At 45.0% G+C, this 18,690-nt stretch overlaps 2 protein-coding genes across 3 annotated transcripts in view; both read right to left on the bottom strand.

The window, feature by feature from the left end:
• LOC116869927 (N-acetyllactosaminide beta-1,6-N-acetylglucosaminyl-transferase) overlaps positions 1–10,035 on the bottom strand; it is a 59,547-nt gene extending 49,512 nt beyond the window's left edge. Inside the window, exon 1 of the mRNA XM_032861550.1 lies at positions 8,442–10,035. Coding sequence (XP_032717441.1) covers positions 8,442–9,357 — 916 coding nt within the window. The 5' untranslated portion in view covers positions 9,358–10,035. The remainder of the gene's footprint in view (positions 1–8,441) is intronic.
• The window catches only part of LOC116869928 (N-acetyllactosaminide beta-1,6-N-acetylglucosaminyl-transferase-like), an 82,333-nt gene that overhangs the window by 39,254 nt on the left and 24,389 nt on the right, over positions 1–18,690 (bottom strand). The gene's annotated exons all lie outside the window — the stretch shown is intronic.

Below are 18,690 nucleotides of genomic sequence, written 5' to 3'. Positions count from 1 at the left end.
CAATAAACTCAAGACACACTGAGAGAAAGATATGCATCCTACAGGGAGTGTAGGTTGCAAAGTCAGTATATAAAGGGGAAACAACATACAGTCAAAATTCCTCTGGAGAAATCCCTTGGGAATGTGCCACATTAAGATGACAGGGAGTCTCCGCGATTCCAACATGACCGATTTTCCCTTCGATCTCAGTGCAGATGGCGGTTTCTTCTAACAAGCACCAGATGAGGAAGTTGGCTGGATCTGAGGAGCTCTCTTATGAGATACAGACGGTATCTTTAACACTCGGGAGTCATGGGAACCAAGACCCATCATGGGAATAAGCAGAATCCAGCTTAAGCTCACTCTAAACCCAGACAAACTGGGTGGAACGGAGGGCGGGGTGGAATGGGCAAAATCATTTAAATTTACACACACATGCATGCGTATAGGTGTGAGTTTGTGCAAGTTAAATGAATAGAAGTTGAGACTCCATTGTATTGAGTGCTGCTCATGTACGAGGGGTTGCACTAGGTATTAAAAAACAAAACAAAACAAAAACAAAATTAGCAGGTGCAGGTTCTACCTTTGAAGCTCAGTCTAGAAGACCACTGGGAACACAAACACGGCATTCCAAGGCTATTAATAGTACAGTATGGTACAGGAGGAGCGAGTCCATGGGAGTGAGAATCACAAAAGTCTTTTTAGAGTGACTATAAGCTGAATCTTAAAAGAAAAGCACATGTCAGTCAAATGAAGGAGAGGGAGGAAAAGTCCAGAGCATCCTGGAAATATACATCCTGGAAAATACAGTTCCTGTGTATCCCACTCTCACGAAAAAGCCTGAATTCCAGGAAAATGGGCTAACTATCCAGATAACATAAGTAACAAGAGAGAACACTCTTATGGTCCGGAGGATCCAGCCATCTAACCATCCCACAGACTTAACAAGACCTACAATGAGCTAAGTTCCATCTTTGGACCACTTGCAGGTTTTGCAATAGAGTAGGAATGGCACATTTGGGACTCACAAGTCATCTCGTAGAGCTGGACTACACCCCATGGGATGGGGTACATACCAAGAGAAGGTGCCAGAAAGGCTAAGAGTGCCCTGTGCCAAGTGAAGGGCTGGGATGTTATGTTGGAGGTAATGGGGATCTGCTGAAGGTCATCAAGGGAGAGAGATGATTGCATGATCAATTTTTATAAAGGTCATCCTGTCACTATGGAGAATAGATTGGAGCAGGTGGAAAATGGAGTCAGGGAAAATACAGTTGACCCCTGAACAATGCAGGGGTTAAGGGTGCCCACCCCTCGTGCAGGAGAAAATCCACATATAACTTTAGACTCTCCCAAAACTTAACTCCTTATAGCCTACTGTTGACTGGAAGCCTTACCGATGGCAACCAGTCAACACATATCTTGCATCTGAGATGTATCATACCCTCTATCCCAACACTAAAATCACCCAGACAAAAGAAAATGTCATTAAGAAAATCGTAAGGAAGAGAAAAGATGTTTACAGCACTGGATTGTAAAAAGTCCATGCATCAGTGGGCCCACACAGTTCAAACCTGTGTCGTTCATGGGTCAGCTGTAGTTAGAAAGAAACGAGATTGTTGTAGGAGAGAGTTGAGGGGACACAGATGGCAGCCCCAGAGGCGGAGAGGAGGCAGACAGCCAGATTCCATTTACTGACTATTTAGTCTGTATCCAGCGCGATGCCAAGAACTTGTACTCATCGTCTCACTTTTTCTGCCAGTAACCCTAGGAAGGTTGTGCCAGGTCGTGTCATCCCCGTGGCCGTCACACGAGGGCCTGGCCCATCTCATGCCAACTCCAGCCCTCACCATCACTCATGTGGCTGCTTTTCTGGCTCACAAACATCCAGATCTCCTGCTCCCCCCCAGGACCTTTGCAAGCCCGGGCTGCTCTGCCTGGCACCTTTTTCCCAAGGGCATGGCTGGCTCGTTCTCATTTAGGAGAAGCAGCTCATGGACTCCTTTCCCCAGGAAGGCTTCCCTGCACCGCCCCATTTTAAGCAGGTCCCTTTCTGGATCAGCTTGTCTTTCCTTCATAGCACTCGCTATAAATCTGTAATGATCTTATCTGTCTGCTTATTCTTGTCTATGTTCCACGAATAGAGCATATATTCCACGAGGCTAGGGGTCTTCTCTGTTTCATTCGCTACAATATCCTAATACCCAGCATAGCATCTAGGTGATCAACAAATATTTATTAAGTGAATATAAATTTTGTAGATGAAGACATAATAACAATAATAAAAAATTAACACTTAAAATAGGTGCTGGGCACTAGTCCAGTTCATTTAAGCCTCATATACTTTCCCCATTTTATAGATGGGGAAACTGAGGCCCCCAAATTCAGTAGCCTGTCTGAGGTCACACAGCTTGTAACTGGCAAAGCAGGGATTCAGATCCAGGCCGTTTGGCTACAGGTTGCATGCTTTCAATACCTTTGCTCTACTACTCAAAGCTGATGCCTTTTTATAAATGTCAGGCCACGTGGCTAGAGGTGGGGGAGCTAGGATTCCAACCTGGGTCCCTGTATGTCTTGGAAGAAGCTCCAGGGAAAACCAGATCCACAGGGATGGGACAGTGAGAACTGCTCAGAGAAGGGGAATCCAGCCCTTGGGGTGGAGCTAAGAGAGGACAGTGTGGGATTCAAGGGCACAGCAAGGTGAGAGAGTGTGGGCTGAGGTCTGAGTGGGCAGGATTTGAGGTTCTCATTGTACCCACTCCCTCTTTTGCTGTGCCTTCTACGTGCTCCCAAGGCGCCTTACTCAACACTTCTGATTCCATCTTCTTCTTGGTAAAATGTGGGCTTAAGGGCTGACCAGACAAGATTCTCGAGAAGATTAAACTAAGATAAGGTGATGTTCAGTAAATAGTCCCCTCATTTTTCCTGTGCATCCCACTTGCACGAAAAAGCCGGGAAAATGGGCTAACTATCCAGATGACATAAGTAACAAGAGAGAACACTCTTAAGGTCCAGAGGGTCCAGCCATCTAACCAACCCACAGACTTAACAAGACCTAAAATGAGCTAAGTTCCATCTTCGGACCACTTGCAGGTTTTGCAATAATTAAGGGAAGAATTCACTGAAGTAGGTAAAATTTAATCTAAATACATAACACAAGTCTACTTCTCCTTTTTATTCTTACTTCTTGCTAGGTATAGGAAATATTTGTCTTTGGACAAGTCACATATTTTAGTCTTCATGTTTCTCATCTGCAAAATGGGAATGGTAGTCCTTTTATAGGGGTCTTATAAGGATTAAAAATCATGCATAAGTACTTTTGCAAAATAAGTACTCTCTCAACATAACAAAGGAACATTATTAAAAATGTTTTTATGGGAGGTGCCTGGCTGGCTCAAGTCAGTTGAGCATGTGACCCTTTTATTATTTTTTAAAGATTTTATTTATTTATTTTTTTGGGGGGGAGAGCACAACCAGGGTGGGGAGGGGCAGAGGGAGAAGCAGACCCCCTGCTGAGCAAGGGTTGGGGGGGCATGTATGACTCAATCCCAGGAGCCCGAGGTCATGACCTGAGCTGAAGGCAGACACTTAACCGACTGAGCCACCCAGGCGCCTCGAGCATGTGACTCTTGATCTTGGGGTTGTGAGTTCAAGCACCATGTCCGAGCCCCAAAATAAAATCTTAAAAAAATATGCTTTTATGAGGCAGAAGAGATATGCTTATTGAGCTCATGCCACTCCCACAAAAGTAACTTAATTCATATTCTCCTAATTACAATTGCTCAAGGGCTTCAAGTTTTGTTTTTTTTTTTTAAGATTTTATTTATTTATTTGACAGAGAGAGAGAGCACAAGTAGGCAGAGAGGCAGGCAGAGAGAGAGGGGAGGAAGCCGGCTCCCTGCCAAGCAGAGAGCCCTATGCGGGATTTGATCCCAGGACCCTGAGATCATGACCCGAGCCGAGGGCAGAGGCTCAACCCACTGAGCCACCCAGGCTCCCAGGGCTTCAAGTTTTATATCTCGGCTAAGTCTTGTCCTTCCAGTAGCAGGTGGAGATGCTCATAAACACTTTGCCCTTAGGACAAGGAGCCATTTTGCTGTGGTCTGACCAGTGTCACCCTAAGGAACCCCCTTCCACCATAGCCTGCCCCTTGGGAAAGAGACCCAAGAAAGGCTGTCAACATTCTTCACCGCCCCCCAGCCCCCCCGCCTCTGCCCCAGTTTGGTTAGGCACAGGGATTTGAACCAAGCAGGACCAATCTGAGGAATCCCTTACACTGTTTCTGGGACTCTCAGCAAAAAGATCTTCTTGTCCCCCAAGGCGACCAGCTGTCAGAACCGTGTACCTGGAGATTCTTCAGGCCATCTCTGACACCCTGTTGGGAGGACCTGTCTGAATGGTACCAACACAGAGAGAGAGAAAGAGACAAGGTCACCAGCTCGTCCCAGTTCACCGGGACTTTCCTGATGGTAGCACTGAGAGTCCCATACCTAGGACCTCCCTTTAGCTCTGGGCAAACACGAAAAGTTTTTTACCCCCAGAGACCATCCGGCAAGGAGTCCCGAATATATGTTTCCACTCTCAATCCAGCTTTATTTGAAGTCCTTTGAGCATCTCAATTCTGTGACCCAGTGGGTTCTGGTTTCTATTTCAGCAACTCTGAGTTGTGTTTCTGCCATTTGCCACTTCAGGAGTCAGAGTACACTCCCAAAGAATGTGCACATTTAAATACAACTCGAAGTTAAAGAAGCAAAATAAATCGAAGTAGGAAGCCACGCTATTTTTAGATTTAAAAAATGCGGAAATGTGATCATGTGGTCACTTCTGAGGTTGAGATAATTTATTTGAAGAAGGGGCTCTGAGAAAAAAAAATGTATACAAAATGGAAAAAAGGAAGAGAGGCAAATGAAAACATTCTTATGGAAGAAAAACCTCATGGCATGAGAAAGGTCAGAGTAACGCAAGAGCAAAAATTCAAAAGAACAAACTTACACAGTGGGGGGCGGGGGGTGTAAAAAAAAAAAAGTAGCTGGGGGAAAAAAAAGTAACAGCTTTGCCTTTCCATTGGAGATGGACCGCTCCTGAAGCAGGATCAGAAGACAATTCGGGGGCGCCTGGGTGGCTCAGCGGGTTGGGCCTTTGCCTTTGGCTCAGGTCGTGGTCTCGGGGTCCTGGCATCAAGCCCCTCATTGGGCTCTCTGCTTCCCTCGCTCTCTCTGCCTGCCTCTGCCTACTTGTGATCTCTATCAGATAAATAAATAAAATCTTTAAAAAAAAAAAAAAAAGACAATTCAGCCACAGGAATGGACTTGCAAAAAACGAGCACAATAGCTGTTTCTGCAGATCCTAATCAATTTCACTAGATTTAAAGCAAAAATCTAAATGACCTCTGGCTTTCCACCTTGGGGCAGGTAGGCCAAAGACAGTGCTATAAGAACGACCAGAACCTGGTGTTTTGTAGTGTTGGTCAGAGAAGTGTTGAAATCTGTGCTCCTGGAGGGTTTCCTTTGGGAATGTGGCCAGAAGGGAGAGGTCTAGACAGTCTCTCTGTAAAGGAGCCGCACAGAGTGGAATGAAAGCCCCTCTGCCGGGCCTCCCCTGAAGGATTCGAGACTGGGGCCTCTTTCCACAAGGGACTCTTTCTGGCCTGTTTCAATACCGTTTCTAATTCTAATGCAGAATGGAAAAGCTGAAGCGTTGAAAACCAAGAAAGAAATCATTTTCTCACTAGAAAGAGAACATGGAAAAAAAAAAAAAAAGCCATGAAGCTATGTAATTTGGGGCTACCTCTGTGAACATACTTTCCATTGAATCTCACCAACTTCAAACGATTTTCACTTGGTTTTCTGATGTCACCTCATTAGAGGGAACCAGTCATTTTCTTGGTTCTGTTACTTTGAAGGGTGATTTGGGGAAACTGGGGCACCCTTGCACGGTCTTTCTAACAATCACTTTCATTTAGGATGATAGGGGGAAGAAAGGAAGGAACTTCTGAGGGAGGAAAGGAACAACACTATCTGTACTTGCACGTTTTGCAAAATTGATGTCAAAATTGTACTTGCTTAAGGATGGTTCCTCTTTGCACGTGACATCGAAAACAGAAAGAGCTGCTATCATTGCAAGTTGTCTGGTAACAAAGAACCAGATTCACACACTAAAGCTTAAGTCACAAGGAATGCTCATGCTTAAAACCTGGGAGTTACTTGACTGTGTGACTGGATTTTACGTTGCCTTTGAAGATGGAGACATCCAACATTGGCCAGAGTATTTGGTGATTTGTTTTTTTTTTTAAATAACTTGTAATTCAGGAAGACCCCACCTACAAGCAGGATATCCTTCTGCTTTCTCCCTGAACCAGGATGCCATCCAGCATCTAAGAAAGGAAGGAGGCCAAGCTGCAGGAGACGTCATGTTATCCTGAAACGCGCCCCTTGCAGAATTAGACCTGAAGGATTACTGATCCTGGGCTATGCTTGACTTTCTCCCTGAAGGATGCTCTTGGTGGAGCTCTTGCCTCCAAAGGAAACACAGTGCATTCGCCAAGGCTAATGGGCAACCGAGAATCCAGACTCACCAGCACTTCTACCTTCCTACAAATTCCTCACAGCCACGTGCTGGGTGTTTATGGGGTGCTGGGCATTGTGTTTTCTGCGAGGAAAGGCACAGGTAGAACAAAAGGGGGTCTTCTTATCTGGGCCCTCATTTGGTAGTTGGGGAGATTTGAGGTTCTAAGAGGTTATGTGATTTACATGGAGTGATACAGTCACTCCAAGACAGCGGAAGCCAGCGAGCGTACCACACCACAAACCTATAGCAAAAATGGTTTCCTCTCCTGGGCTTATCTGCATAACCATCTTGGTCTCCCATCTTGTCTATTTGACTATGGCTGGAAAGGAGAAGGAGAAGGGGACTAAAGGAAAGAAGAAAAAAAAAAGGGGGGTGTGTGAAAGATTCTTTTTTCCCTTGGCTTTCTTCTATTGATTTGACATTGAGAAGACTGATTGTACACCTGCCACAGTAATCACGGACATTTAACACCAGCCCAAATGCATGTTTTTCTTCTTTAAAAAAGTTATGATTCCGGCTTTTGTTAAGCTAATGAAATGCCTTCATCTCAAACCATATGTAGGGAACCCCATATGTAGTACCAACTTTTTATAAATCAAAAGGGAATAGTGAGAAGAGAAAGGGGCTACATATTTATTTGTGAAAATCAGCCTCGACATATCTAATGCTCCCAAATTATATGCCAATGATTGAACAGCAGACAAGAGATGAAAAGATGGGGGCCAGACTGAGAGGGAGGTCAGGAGAGCCCGAGCTCCCAGTACAAGAGCAAACCTTATTCACCAGGCCAGTCGCCCTGGGATTCGGAGACCAAACACGGTATTTTCCAGAGAATGCTGGCATGTTTATCGCCCAGCAGGCCCTGCCCTGCAGCCTGAGAGCACCTACCAGTGTTTCCAAGTTGGCAGTCCCCCAAAATCAGAACAATGATTGCTTTTCTCTTGCTATAAAAATGCTGTTGAGTTCATCAGAGATCCATTTTGTATTTTTCATTGAGTCCAAAGCATGCGATTTCCTTCAGAAGAAATCCTATCGTGGTTTATGTAGTTTTTAAAAATAATTGATCTGGTCCATTAGTAAAGGTAGAAATGTTTTGATGAGAGAAGAAGGAGCTGCTCCTAGAATCTCATTATTGATCTGAAGTAAAATGTTAAAAAACAAAACAAAACAAAATAACTCTACACGTGATGTAGTCTATGCGTGAGTCCAAATACTGCTCAACTCACTGGGTCTAAGGGAGGCAACTATGGTGTGAAGCCTTATGCTGGGTCATTCATTCATTCATTCATTTCATCACGCAATCATTTATCAAATTTATTGACCATTTACTGTGTGTTCTAAGCATTGACAATGCTGCAGTTAACAAGAGAGAAAATGACGCCAGCATCATGGAGTTAATGAAACAGAAAAGGCCAAGAACAAACCCATGCAAATAAGTAAATATGATCATTCCAAATTAAAAAAAAAAAAAGATTATTCCAAATTCCTTTGAAAGAAGAACAGGATGGGGTGGTCAGCTCAGCCTCTTGGGAGCTGTGACATCTGGCTGACCAGGAGCCTGTGCAGGTCTGGGGGTAGGAAGGAGAATGGCTGAGGCAAAGACCCCAGGTTAAGAATGAGTCTGACAAATCTGGAGGAAAGCAAGAACACCATGGCGGACTGAGAACAGGAATGCCTATCGCAGTAAAGGTTTACTAAAATGAACACAAAAGCACACAACATAGCCCGGAAAGGTCTTATGGGCCATGCTAGGCCATGGTTCTGCACATGGAAAGATTAGAGGGAGAGCTATGGATTTCACTTTTCATCTTCTACGTGCACAAAAAAGGAGCCGGCTCTTGAGAAGCTTTTCCAAGTACAGCACGTTGCCGGCACGTGAAACATGGAAACACACATACCTGGGATCCGATTCAGCGTCACCCAGAAATGCTCATCGGGGCTGAAAGTGTCTTTGGACCAGTGGAGCAAGTCAACAGCCCGTGGGTCACGGAGGACAAAGTTGGTGAACTCTCTTGACAGAGCGACATAGGCAGAGCCAAAGTAAATGGTGAGGTTATGGGGAGGAGGGGGCTTGAGCGCCGTGGTTCTGATCACATAGGAAAGTTCTTTGCCCAGGTGCTCCCGGTGGACGAACTTTGTCCGTCCAATGGCATGAGCTGGGGGCAGCACCCCCGGGGTGATGTTTTTCCCTTTAAAGCCTTTCAGATACTGAACGATCTCCTTGTTGGTCTTCAGGGGGAAGTCTTGCCCACACGTGTTGATGGCGTACTTCCAGGGCACCTCGGACGCCGCGAGGTCTTTGAGGCAGTTCAGGTCAGCCTGGAGCCTGGAGATCCCCCCATAGACAACCGGCTCCATCTTGGAGGCCAGGAAAGCATTTGGGAAGCAGCTCAGCAACAGCTCTACTGACTTCTTGAATTCAATGGTGGCCTTTTCATCCACGTGAACGCAGTAGACATTCTGGGGCATGTAAACAGCTCGGAAGAGCCTTGCAAAGGTATTGAAATGGTGATGGATGACCATAATATATGCCAAAGGAAATTCAGCTTCTTCCTTGGATAAAGGGGCCGTGATGTAGTGGCTTTGGATCAGGTAGTCCTTGCAAGAAGACAGCTCGTACATTATCAGTTTGTTTCTCCACAGGAAGGGCGTTTTGCCTTTGATGAAGGATGTGCAAACCTGAGTCAGAATCAAAGTGTCTGAATTATTCGGCCTCTGGAAGCTTTGCTCTCCCCCAAAACTGAACACGTAGAACACAATGAAAATGATCACGCAAGAAACAGAAACTATAAAGAGGTAACGCATCGGAGGCATGCCTCACAGGGGAGCAAGATTGCAAAGATGGGCAGAATCTGGAAGTCCTTCCCCAAACTTACTTTTTCCTCTGAGTTCTTAGTTTGGTACATACTCCAGTCATTCCCAGCCCAAAGGAGACGCTGGGAATTGAGTCCGTTTCATGCCGGGAGTCCAGCTGGCTGGCTCCGTCCCCGTGCTGATATTAGCAACTGGTCCCGCCTCGTTTTCTGCTTCTCAAACCGCCTTTGTCTAAAGCCCAGCAGCAGGTTCCCAAAGCCCAGCCTTTTCCCCTCCTCTGCCTCCCCCCTGCATCTGCTCGCCCCAAAAACTCCGGCAACTCCTTTCCCCCTCAGATTTAGCTTTTCAAATATCTTTTCTTTCCATTCCCACGTGTTTCTCCCTCCCACCCCTTTGTTATTGCCATTCAGGGAATTAGTGCCCTGAAAGCCAAAATTGAAATAATGCGTTCTGGCAGGAGTGCTGTTTCCTGCTAGTCATTGGCGGGCTGCGGCGCGATCCCCTCTGGCTGCCCCTGGCAATCACCTGGCTCCTGGGCTCTTCCAGTACAATCCACAGCATGTAATGCGGCCTCCATGCTCAAATACTTTCATGAAAAACATGCTGTAATGACAAAAGGGACTGAAGAGATAAGATCTAAAAGAGCAAAACAACAGCATCCATCCCGGCTCCTTTGTAACGCTTTCTGCCTCGCCCTAGCCTTTACAAAAACAAGAGATCACAGGGCACCCACTCCTAGGGGACCTGACAACGCAGGCTCCCTGTGACTTTGAGATCAGGTGCGAGCTCCTCTCCTCCCTTTATGGCATCTATGGAGGTGCTTGTCACAGAATGCTAGGGTCACATGAGCTAGTCCCAAGCTACATCCCCTGATTTACGTAAGGATTTAAAGTTTCCCTGGAAAGAACTTGAATTCTGGCCACAAGTGATGTTCAGATTGAGGGGAGGAGGAGCACACAGGTCTTCAACACCAAGAGAACATCATCAATACCTAGAGAAGCGCGTTGAACCTGCCCAGTCAGGCTTATTGACCTTCTGGAAAGGAACCATGTTTCCCCCCACCTGTAAAGGGTATCAAGCCCTTTGACTTAGGAGCTTCTCATCTTCAACGCCTCACTTTTCTGCCAGCTGCTTTTTATTTTTTAAATATAGATTAATGTATTTTATTTACGATGACTTTTTTTTCAAAGATTTTATTTATTTATTTGACAGACAGAGCTCACAAGCAGGCAGAGAGGCAGGCAGAGAGAGAGGAGGAAGCAGGCTCCCCACCAAGCAGAGAGCCCGATGCGGGACTCAGTCCCAGGACGCCAAAGGCAGAGGCTTTAACCCACTGAGCCACCCCAGGCACCCCTATTTACAATGACTTCTAAACTGCCAGGTCAACAATTTTTTCCATTTTTCCTCATGCTCTGAATGTCAACCTCACACCCTCTGCCCTATGCAATCAACTCAAAGCACAGACTGAGCCCCCACTCACCCCATGAAGAATAATGTCCTTCAACGGGCTTTCTCTCCCTCCTTTTGAAAAGTCTCTACCCTGATATTAATGGAATTAAGATGACAATATGCTGATTTCCTGCTTTGCCAAGGATAGGAAAACCAATGTGAGCCTTCCACCTCCAAGTGATGGACCTTCTGAGCACAGTATATTGTTTAAGCAAACTTTGTGCCCAACACGGGGCTCGAACTAGCAAAGATTCCCCCCACTCCGGCCCCCCAGATCAGCTGTCTCATGCTCTACTGACCTAGCCAGGCAGGCCCTCTGTAGCCTTTCTTTCTGCTAGTTTTCATTATTCCCACTTTTCATCCTTCCAACTCGTACCTTCTCTTCCTCTCCCCTTCACTAAATCCTCTTCATTCTTTAAGACCTGCCACAAGTCCACTCCATGTAGAACCCATCTTCAGATTTTCAAGCAAAGTAGAATAAAGAAAATGTAGCCATTATGTGGGTAAAACAGATCTAATTATTAGCATCTTCCACGGAATAAAGCAAAGGAAATGACAGCAAAGTGCATGATCATGGAAAAGTCAACCCCAAGCTTCTCTTTTTCCAAATAACGCCTTTAAGTATTAGGTTATTGTGTATTTTATTTCAAAACAGAGTCATTCCAGTATCTAGTTTAGCAAAGCTTTTTGGCTTAGAATGAGTATTAATATATTTGCAGCCTGGAAGTATTCAGGGTTAACCTAATCAGGCCAACAGAAGCTGTTTACATTATTGTTTCCATCCGGCCATTAACACAGGGGTTCAGATCCACACAGGCTGGGGTTCAGACATTAAAATGCCCTTATATTAAGACATACACACCAGCCAATCTAGGAGCTATCCTAATGTTTCTGTATTCAATCTATTACTCCCAATGGCATTGTTTGTGTGTTGAAAATATAGCTGTTTTCCCACTGTCCTTTCGGCTGTCCTTGAGCTAGCTAACTTTCCCCATCCCCAGGTTCTGGTACTAAACAAACCAAACCAAACCAAACAAACAAACCAACCCACAAGAGAACTTTTTAAGAAACTGCGTGTCGAAGCAGAGAAAGGCTGTACTTGCTACCTTTCCTTCCTAACAGGCCATAAGACCCGCAAACTCAGAACGGACCCCACGTGTTTTTCTGCTGCCCAGGCTCAACTGCTCAGCTTCCCTTCCCTCTCTGCCTCTGACCGCAGCCAAGGACCGGGCTGGCACCTGTAGGCCTAGCAACGGAGCCTTGTGCTCACTCTGGAAGCAATTATTCCCCAACTAGCCAATTAATCAGGCTAGACGTGTTTCCCCTCCCCTGCGGCCGCCTTCAACGCTTGCCCTTCATTCCCTCCAGTTTTAATTTTTCGTCCATTGGCAAAACATTCTTCCAGCTCTGGGGCTATCTTAGAACACAACTCCCACATGAAGAGTGTATCCTCTCTTGGAAACGACAGAAGACTCAGAATCTCCATGAAATTAAGAAATCATCATGGGGACGAAAGAAGATGCCCCGACACCTCAGCACCATGAGGCTTTCCGCGTGAAAAGGCAAGATAGCGGAGGACCCGGAGAGGACGGCGCTAAAGGGGGCTGCGGCACGACAGAAATCATGGCGCACCAGACTGTCGTAAAAGACTGTGCAGAAAAGACTGGGCCTCCATCTTGCCGCAAAGGAGGTCGACCAAGGACATGGTTAGGTGGGGGAGCGCTCCCAGGCAACCCGTGCCAGCTGAGGGAGGAACAAGAGCGAAATAAGTCACAGTGAGGAAGGATACGTCAGTATACTGCACCCACTGATAATAATAATAATAAAAATAAATTCATATTTATGTACTCATTAACGATGTTTTAGCAGCAACCCTGAGGCTTTAATGAGGCTTTCGTCATGTAAATACTCACAGAACATCAGCTGCTGCACCTCTTGAGTTTTTCCTTATAAGAATATAGATAGAAGAAGGATTTCAAGTCCCGGGTCACTAAGGAATTCATGGGCTGAGAATTAGCGGGAAGTCTAGACTTCCTTTTCCACTCGCTCAACCTTGTAATGTAGAAATATGTATGTTACCATATTTATACTATTTTTTTTTACTTGTTTGTATGTGTTGAATGAGTGAATGAATGAATGAGGGGAGTCTACATCCCCCATGTTCCAGTTAAGCAGAGGTGATTGCACTCTTAACTGGAATTGAGAACAGAACAACTGGTATCTTTTATTTTGACAAACAAAAACTCTGATCAGATTGATTTTATTTTCTTTCTTGTTTTTTTTTTTTTCAATTAATTAACATCTATTATATTAATGGTTTCAGAGGTCCAGGCCTGTGATTTATCAGTCTTCTATAGCGCCCAATGTACATTACATCACATGCGCTCCTTAATGTCCATCACCCAGATACCCCATCCCGCTGCCCCCTTCCCCTTCAACAACCATCAGTTTGTTTCCTATGATTAAGAATCTGGCCAGAATGATTGATCAGTTAGATTAAATGACATTAAAAAACCCACAACTTTCAATCAACTTTCTGTGAGAAACCATGCAAAATGTGTTTTCACTTGTGTGTCAAAAGGGTTGCCCAGGGGTGCCTGGGTGGCTCAGTTGTTGAGCATCAAACTTTGGTTCAGGTCATGATCTCAGGGTCCTGGGATTAAGCCCAGAGCCTGGCTCCCTGCTCAGCAGGGAGTCTGCTTCTCCCTCCCTCTCTGACCCTCCCTTCTGCTCATGCTCTCACTCACTCTCTTTCTCTCTCTGTCAAATGAATAAATAAAAGATCTTAAAAAAAAGGGGGGGGGTGTTTATTAACCCTCACAATATTACTAACAGGGCATGGTGCAAAATCAGGACACTGGATCCTAGTCCCTTTTCTAACTTCAACCAAGTATGTGGTCTTTGGCTCCCTACTTGCTTCATCTTTAAAAAAAAGATGTTCTCTGTAGTCTCTTTTAGCTAAAATGAGCGATAATTCAGTATGTGTATGGTGAATCCGCTAAGCAGCAGTGACGGAATCCAGGAAGAGTGAGGAATGGCCCCTGTCCTGTAGGAAATTCCATCTTCACTAGGATTCGAAATACATACAGCTGAAAATAGATGATGAGCAAAACACAGAAGACTGTGGATTGGTTCCAAACAAGAGGATATCCAGTAAATGCGATGGGAGCTCAGAGGGGAAAAAGCTCCCTAGGAACTGGAATGGTGAGAAAGGGCTTCCAGTGGTTGGATTCTGCCCCTCAGAACATGGAGAAGGGGCTCCAACTGGAGAGATTGCAAGAGCAAACAAGAACAGAAGAACAAGAAAGCCCAATGTGGAGAAATTTCCCTGGGAGAGTTGTGAATCTGGAATTTCTCCAGCATAGCAGCAGATTAAAAACCCTCCTATCAGCGAACCATGACCTAAGAGTACCAGTCAAGGTTAGAAGGTGAGCTGCAGGAGAGCTGGGGACATTTTCCCTCTGTTCCTACCATTGTCCAGCAACTCAAACAGCCTTCCCTTGTATTCTGGAAGGTGGGCCATCTGGCACATGCTGCATTCAATGCTCATTGAATGGGTCCGGAATCATCTGGGTATTTGAAAAGTACAGTTTTCAGCAATGGAAAAAGGAGTGTTAAAATCTATAGTTGCCCTTTGTTCTAATTTGTGTATTAGAATAGCAGAGGCTAGGAGAACCCTCCATGATTTGTGACTTTCCTGGTCCAGTATTCCTTTTTTTTTTGCTCTTCTGTTTCAGTACACACCTGCAGAGACCTAACCATGAACATACCACACTTCCTCACATACCTTTTCTTTGTTTAATTGCATGTACTTATGCAAACTTCATTATGGTTTCATAATTGTTCTGGGACTGGTTTTTCCATTCTCAATTAACTACTGTCCTTTGGTCGGGGAAGAAATGGAGGGGACACAGGTTTGAGCAGGCATACAACATTTGAAATGTTAAATAATAGCAGAAAGGGCCCCACAAGGACAGGGTCTGATCAAGTTTATCAAAGTGACATTGAGAGCCTAAGTCCCATGGCAGAAAAATTTGAGTGAATGAGGTAAGATGTTATCATTTCTTGGGCTCACTGATGGCTGTTCTTTGGAAGGTCATTTTTGTGTGGTTTTCTTTGTTATTGAAGCAGGCCAAATGACTCAGGGATTTATTCTTAATTATAACACGTAGGGAATTATGTTTTCCCCTTGAGCTAAGGGTAATTCACAGGGAAGTAGAGAATGGTGACAATCAAATTCACTTCAGACAGACAACTAATTCTGTTCTGGTGGCCAGATAATTTGTAAATGGAGGTTTTTGGTTTTCTTTTTCATGATGATGATCACGATGTTAAAGAAAGAAGACATTTCCAAAACACATCTTCAACTGAAACAACTCCGATAACCGAGGAGTCCTCTGATGGGGCTCTCTGGGGAAAAATCCACCTTCTCCTGGGACCCAATCATTTTGCTTTCTATACCATTCATCTAATTAGCAACAGAAGAAGTTGTTGTCTAGATCACAGAAGCCAAAGCATTATTTCAAACTCTTCTCTCAGAGGAGGGAAGAAGTTTAATATGTAGAATTTTAAGACCTAGAGAGTAGGTCCAGAGGACGGTCATGCTATACCATATCATGGTGGTGTACGCTGAACGGCTCTGCATCTGATTTTGATGGAGCAAAGTTATCATGGAAACACTTCCTGGATGTTAAGGGAGGCTATGCAAATACTTGCAAAAGATATATTCAAATAGGCAAATGACCAAGCATGTGCAGATAGGTTGCAACGTTCTGGTAGCGTAAATACACCAATTGGAAATAGCAAGAGCCTGAAATTTGGAGGCTTAGAAAATGAAATTACCCCAAATAAATCACAGCAAATTAACATTCCAAGAGGAAACTAATCACTGAATTTACATGTGGAAGTGAATTGCTAACCCTGGAAGAACCAAAACCTTTGTTTCTAAAAGTATTCAGCCAGACTAGGTGTGTCTGCGAATTGGGGATAAGGATTGTCCTGATCAAGAGTATGCAAACTTCTGTGAAGCATCCAGTCCTCTGGATGGGCTGTGAAAATACAGGTTGTAGGGCCCACATCCCAAGTGGTCAATAAGTTTCAGGTGAAAGTTAATAATCTTCATTTCTTATATTTTATTTTCTTTTTTAAAGATTGATTTATTAATTTGAGAGAGGTGGGGAAGGGTAGAAGGAAGAGAGAAAACTCAAGCAGACCCTGCACTGAGTGTGGAGCCTGATGCAGGGCTTGATCTCATGACCCTGAGATCACAACCTGACCTGAAACCAAGAGTTGGATGCTGAACCGACTGAGTCACCCAGGTGCCCCAACAATCTGTGTTTCTCTTTCTTTCTTTCTTTCTTTCTTTCTTTCTTTCTTTCTTTCTTTCCTTCTTTCTTTCTTTTTTAATTTTATTTATTTATTTGACAGAGAGAGAGGTCACAGGTAGGCGGAGAGTCAGGCAGAGAGAGAGGAGGAAGCAGGTTTGCTGCTGACCAGAGAGCCTGATGCGGGGCTCGATCCCAGGACCCTGAGATCATGACCTGAGCCAAAGGCAGAGGCTTAACCCACTGAGCCACCAGGGTGCCCACAATCTGTGTTCTAAAAAGCTCTTGGGACCAACTGTCTGAGAACCAATAGGACAGAGACCAAAATTCTTTGACTTTGTTTTTCCCCAATGACTCTACCTGACCTATTTTTCTGTGACTAACCACTTTACCATAAAAAACAAAACAACAATTGCACAATTTGAAAATACTTAATAAACATGAACTCAAATGGTGGATAATCCGGTCCCTGTAAAATTTACTATGGAAACCTATCAGCACCCCCAGGAAGAATGGAAGAAAATGGACATACAGAAAAGTGTTAATACGGGTATTTAAGTGAGAAAAGTCCAGGGGTACCTGGGCGGCTCAGTATGTGGCTAACTCTTGATTTCAGCTCAGCTCACAGTCTCAGGGTCACGAGATAGGGCCCTGACTCAGGCTCCTTCGTCCCTGCTCAGCAGGGAGTCTGCTTGAGATTCTCTCTCCCTCTTTGTCCCCACCCTACCTCCCTCTCTAAAAAAGAGAGTGGGGGGGGGGAGAGAAGGCCTAGTTGCCAGGGTCCTGCCCCAAATGCCTTCTCTAACTTACTGTATACAGCAAGCACACCTGTGCATAATCCCAGTCTCCTGCAAAACATGGAACAGGATTATTTACTGACAAACAGTGATGTTTTGGGTATCTAATATGCCATAAATTGACTTAGAGGCAGGGTATAGGAGAGAGATTTAAAAAATGGCAGTCGGAAGTAGCAGGCTGAGACGACATCAGGTAGCAGGAGATCAGCTAGATAGCTTATCTAACCATTGCGAACACCTACAAATCCAATGGAAAATCGAAGAGAAGAGGAGAAACAATTCTAGAAACAGAAAATGGATCACTTTCTGAAAGGTAGGACCTGCGGAGAAGTGAATCCAAAGTGACAGGAAGATAGACCGCAGGGGGAGAGACCGGCTCCTGGCAAGCAGCAGACCCACGGAGCACAAAATCAGGACTTTTAAAAGTCTGCTCCACGGAGAGACATCGCTTCAGAGGCTAATACCAGGGTAAAGCCCACGCGGGGTCAGCGTAACCCCAGGTCCCGTGGGGTCACAGAAGGACCAGGGGTGTCTAAGTGTCGCAGAGCTCGCAGGTATTAGAGCGGGGAAGCTGGCTACAGTGACAAAGCCAAGGAGTGAGCTCTCAGCTCGGAGTTACCTTGAACTGCTCGCAGGCTGGGTGAGGTTGGAGCGCAGCCGGAGGCCACAGAGACAGAAGCAACCAGGCGCTTTTCTCCAAGTGCAAGTGATTGAGCACTTTCCTCCAAGCGCGACCAGAGGCCAGGGGGAAGGAGGCGGTTGGGCACTTTTCTCTGAGGGCGCACTGAAAAGCGGGACCCAAGCTCTCAGCTCTGGGAGGCCACCATCTTCATTCCCGTCCTCCGGAACTCTACGGAAAGCACTCAGGGAACAAAAGCTCCCGGAAGGAAACCCGAGTGGATTACTCAGCCCGGCCCCTGGTAAGGGCGATGCAATTCCGCCTGGGGCAAAGACACTTGAGAATCACTACAACAGGCCCCTCTCACAGAAGATCAACAAGAAACCCAGCCAAGACCAACTTCACTCACCAAGGAGAACAGTGGAATTCCAGAGGAGGAGAAAGCAAATCTTATCTGGACAAAATGACAAGGCAGAAAAACTCACCACAAAAAAAAAAGAACAAGAGGCAGTACAGAAGGCTAGGGACCTAATCAATACAGACATTGGTAATATGACAGATCTAGAGTTCAGAATGACGATTCTCAAGGTTCTAGCAGGGCTCAAAAAAGGCATAGAAGATATTAGAGAAACCCTCTCCGGAGAGATAAAAGCCCTTTCTGGAGAAATAAAAGAACTAAAATCTAACCAAGTTGAAATAAAAAAAGCTATTAATGAGGTGCGATAAAAAATGGAAGCTCTTACTGCTAGGATAAATGAGGGAGAAGAAAGAATTAGTGACATAGAAGACCAAATGACAGAGAATAAAGAAGCTGAGCAAAAGAGAGACAAACAAATACTGGACCACGAGGAGAGAATTTGAGAGATAAGTGACACCATAAGATGAAACAACATTAGAATAATTGGGATTCCAGAAGAAGAAGAAAGAGAGAGGGGAGCAGAAGGTATATTGGAGAGAATTATTGTAGAGAATTTCCCTAATATGGCAAAGGGAACAAACATCAAAATCCAGGAGATGCTAAGAACGCCCCTCAAAATCAATAAAAATAGGTCCACACCTCGTCACCTGATAGTAAAATTTACAAGTCTTAGCAACAAAGAGAAAATCCTGAAAGCAGCCCGGGAAAAGAAGTCTGTAACATACA

This window comes from Lontra canadensis, unplaced genomic scaffold (assembly GCF_010015895.1).
Source record: "Lontra canadensis isolate GAN:19392208 unplaced genomic scaffold, GSC_riverotter_1.0 scaffold21, whole genome shotgun sequence".
Classification (NCBI taxonomy): domain Eukaryota; kingdom Metazoa; phylum Chordata; class Mammalia; order Carnivora; family Mustelidae; genus Lontra; species Lontra canadensis.
Note: the sequence above shows the minus strand (reverse complement) of the source record. Positions and strands in the feature narration are given on the sequence as shown.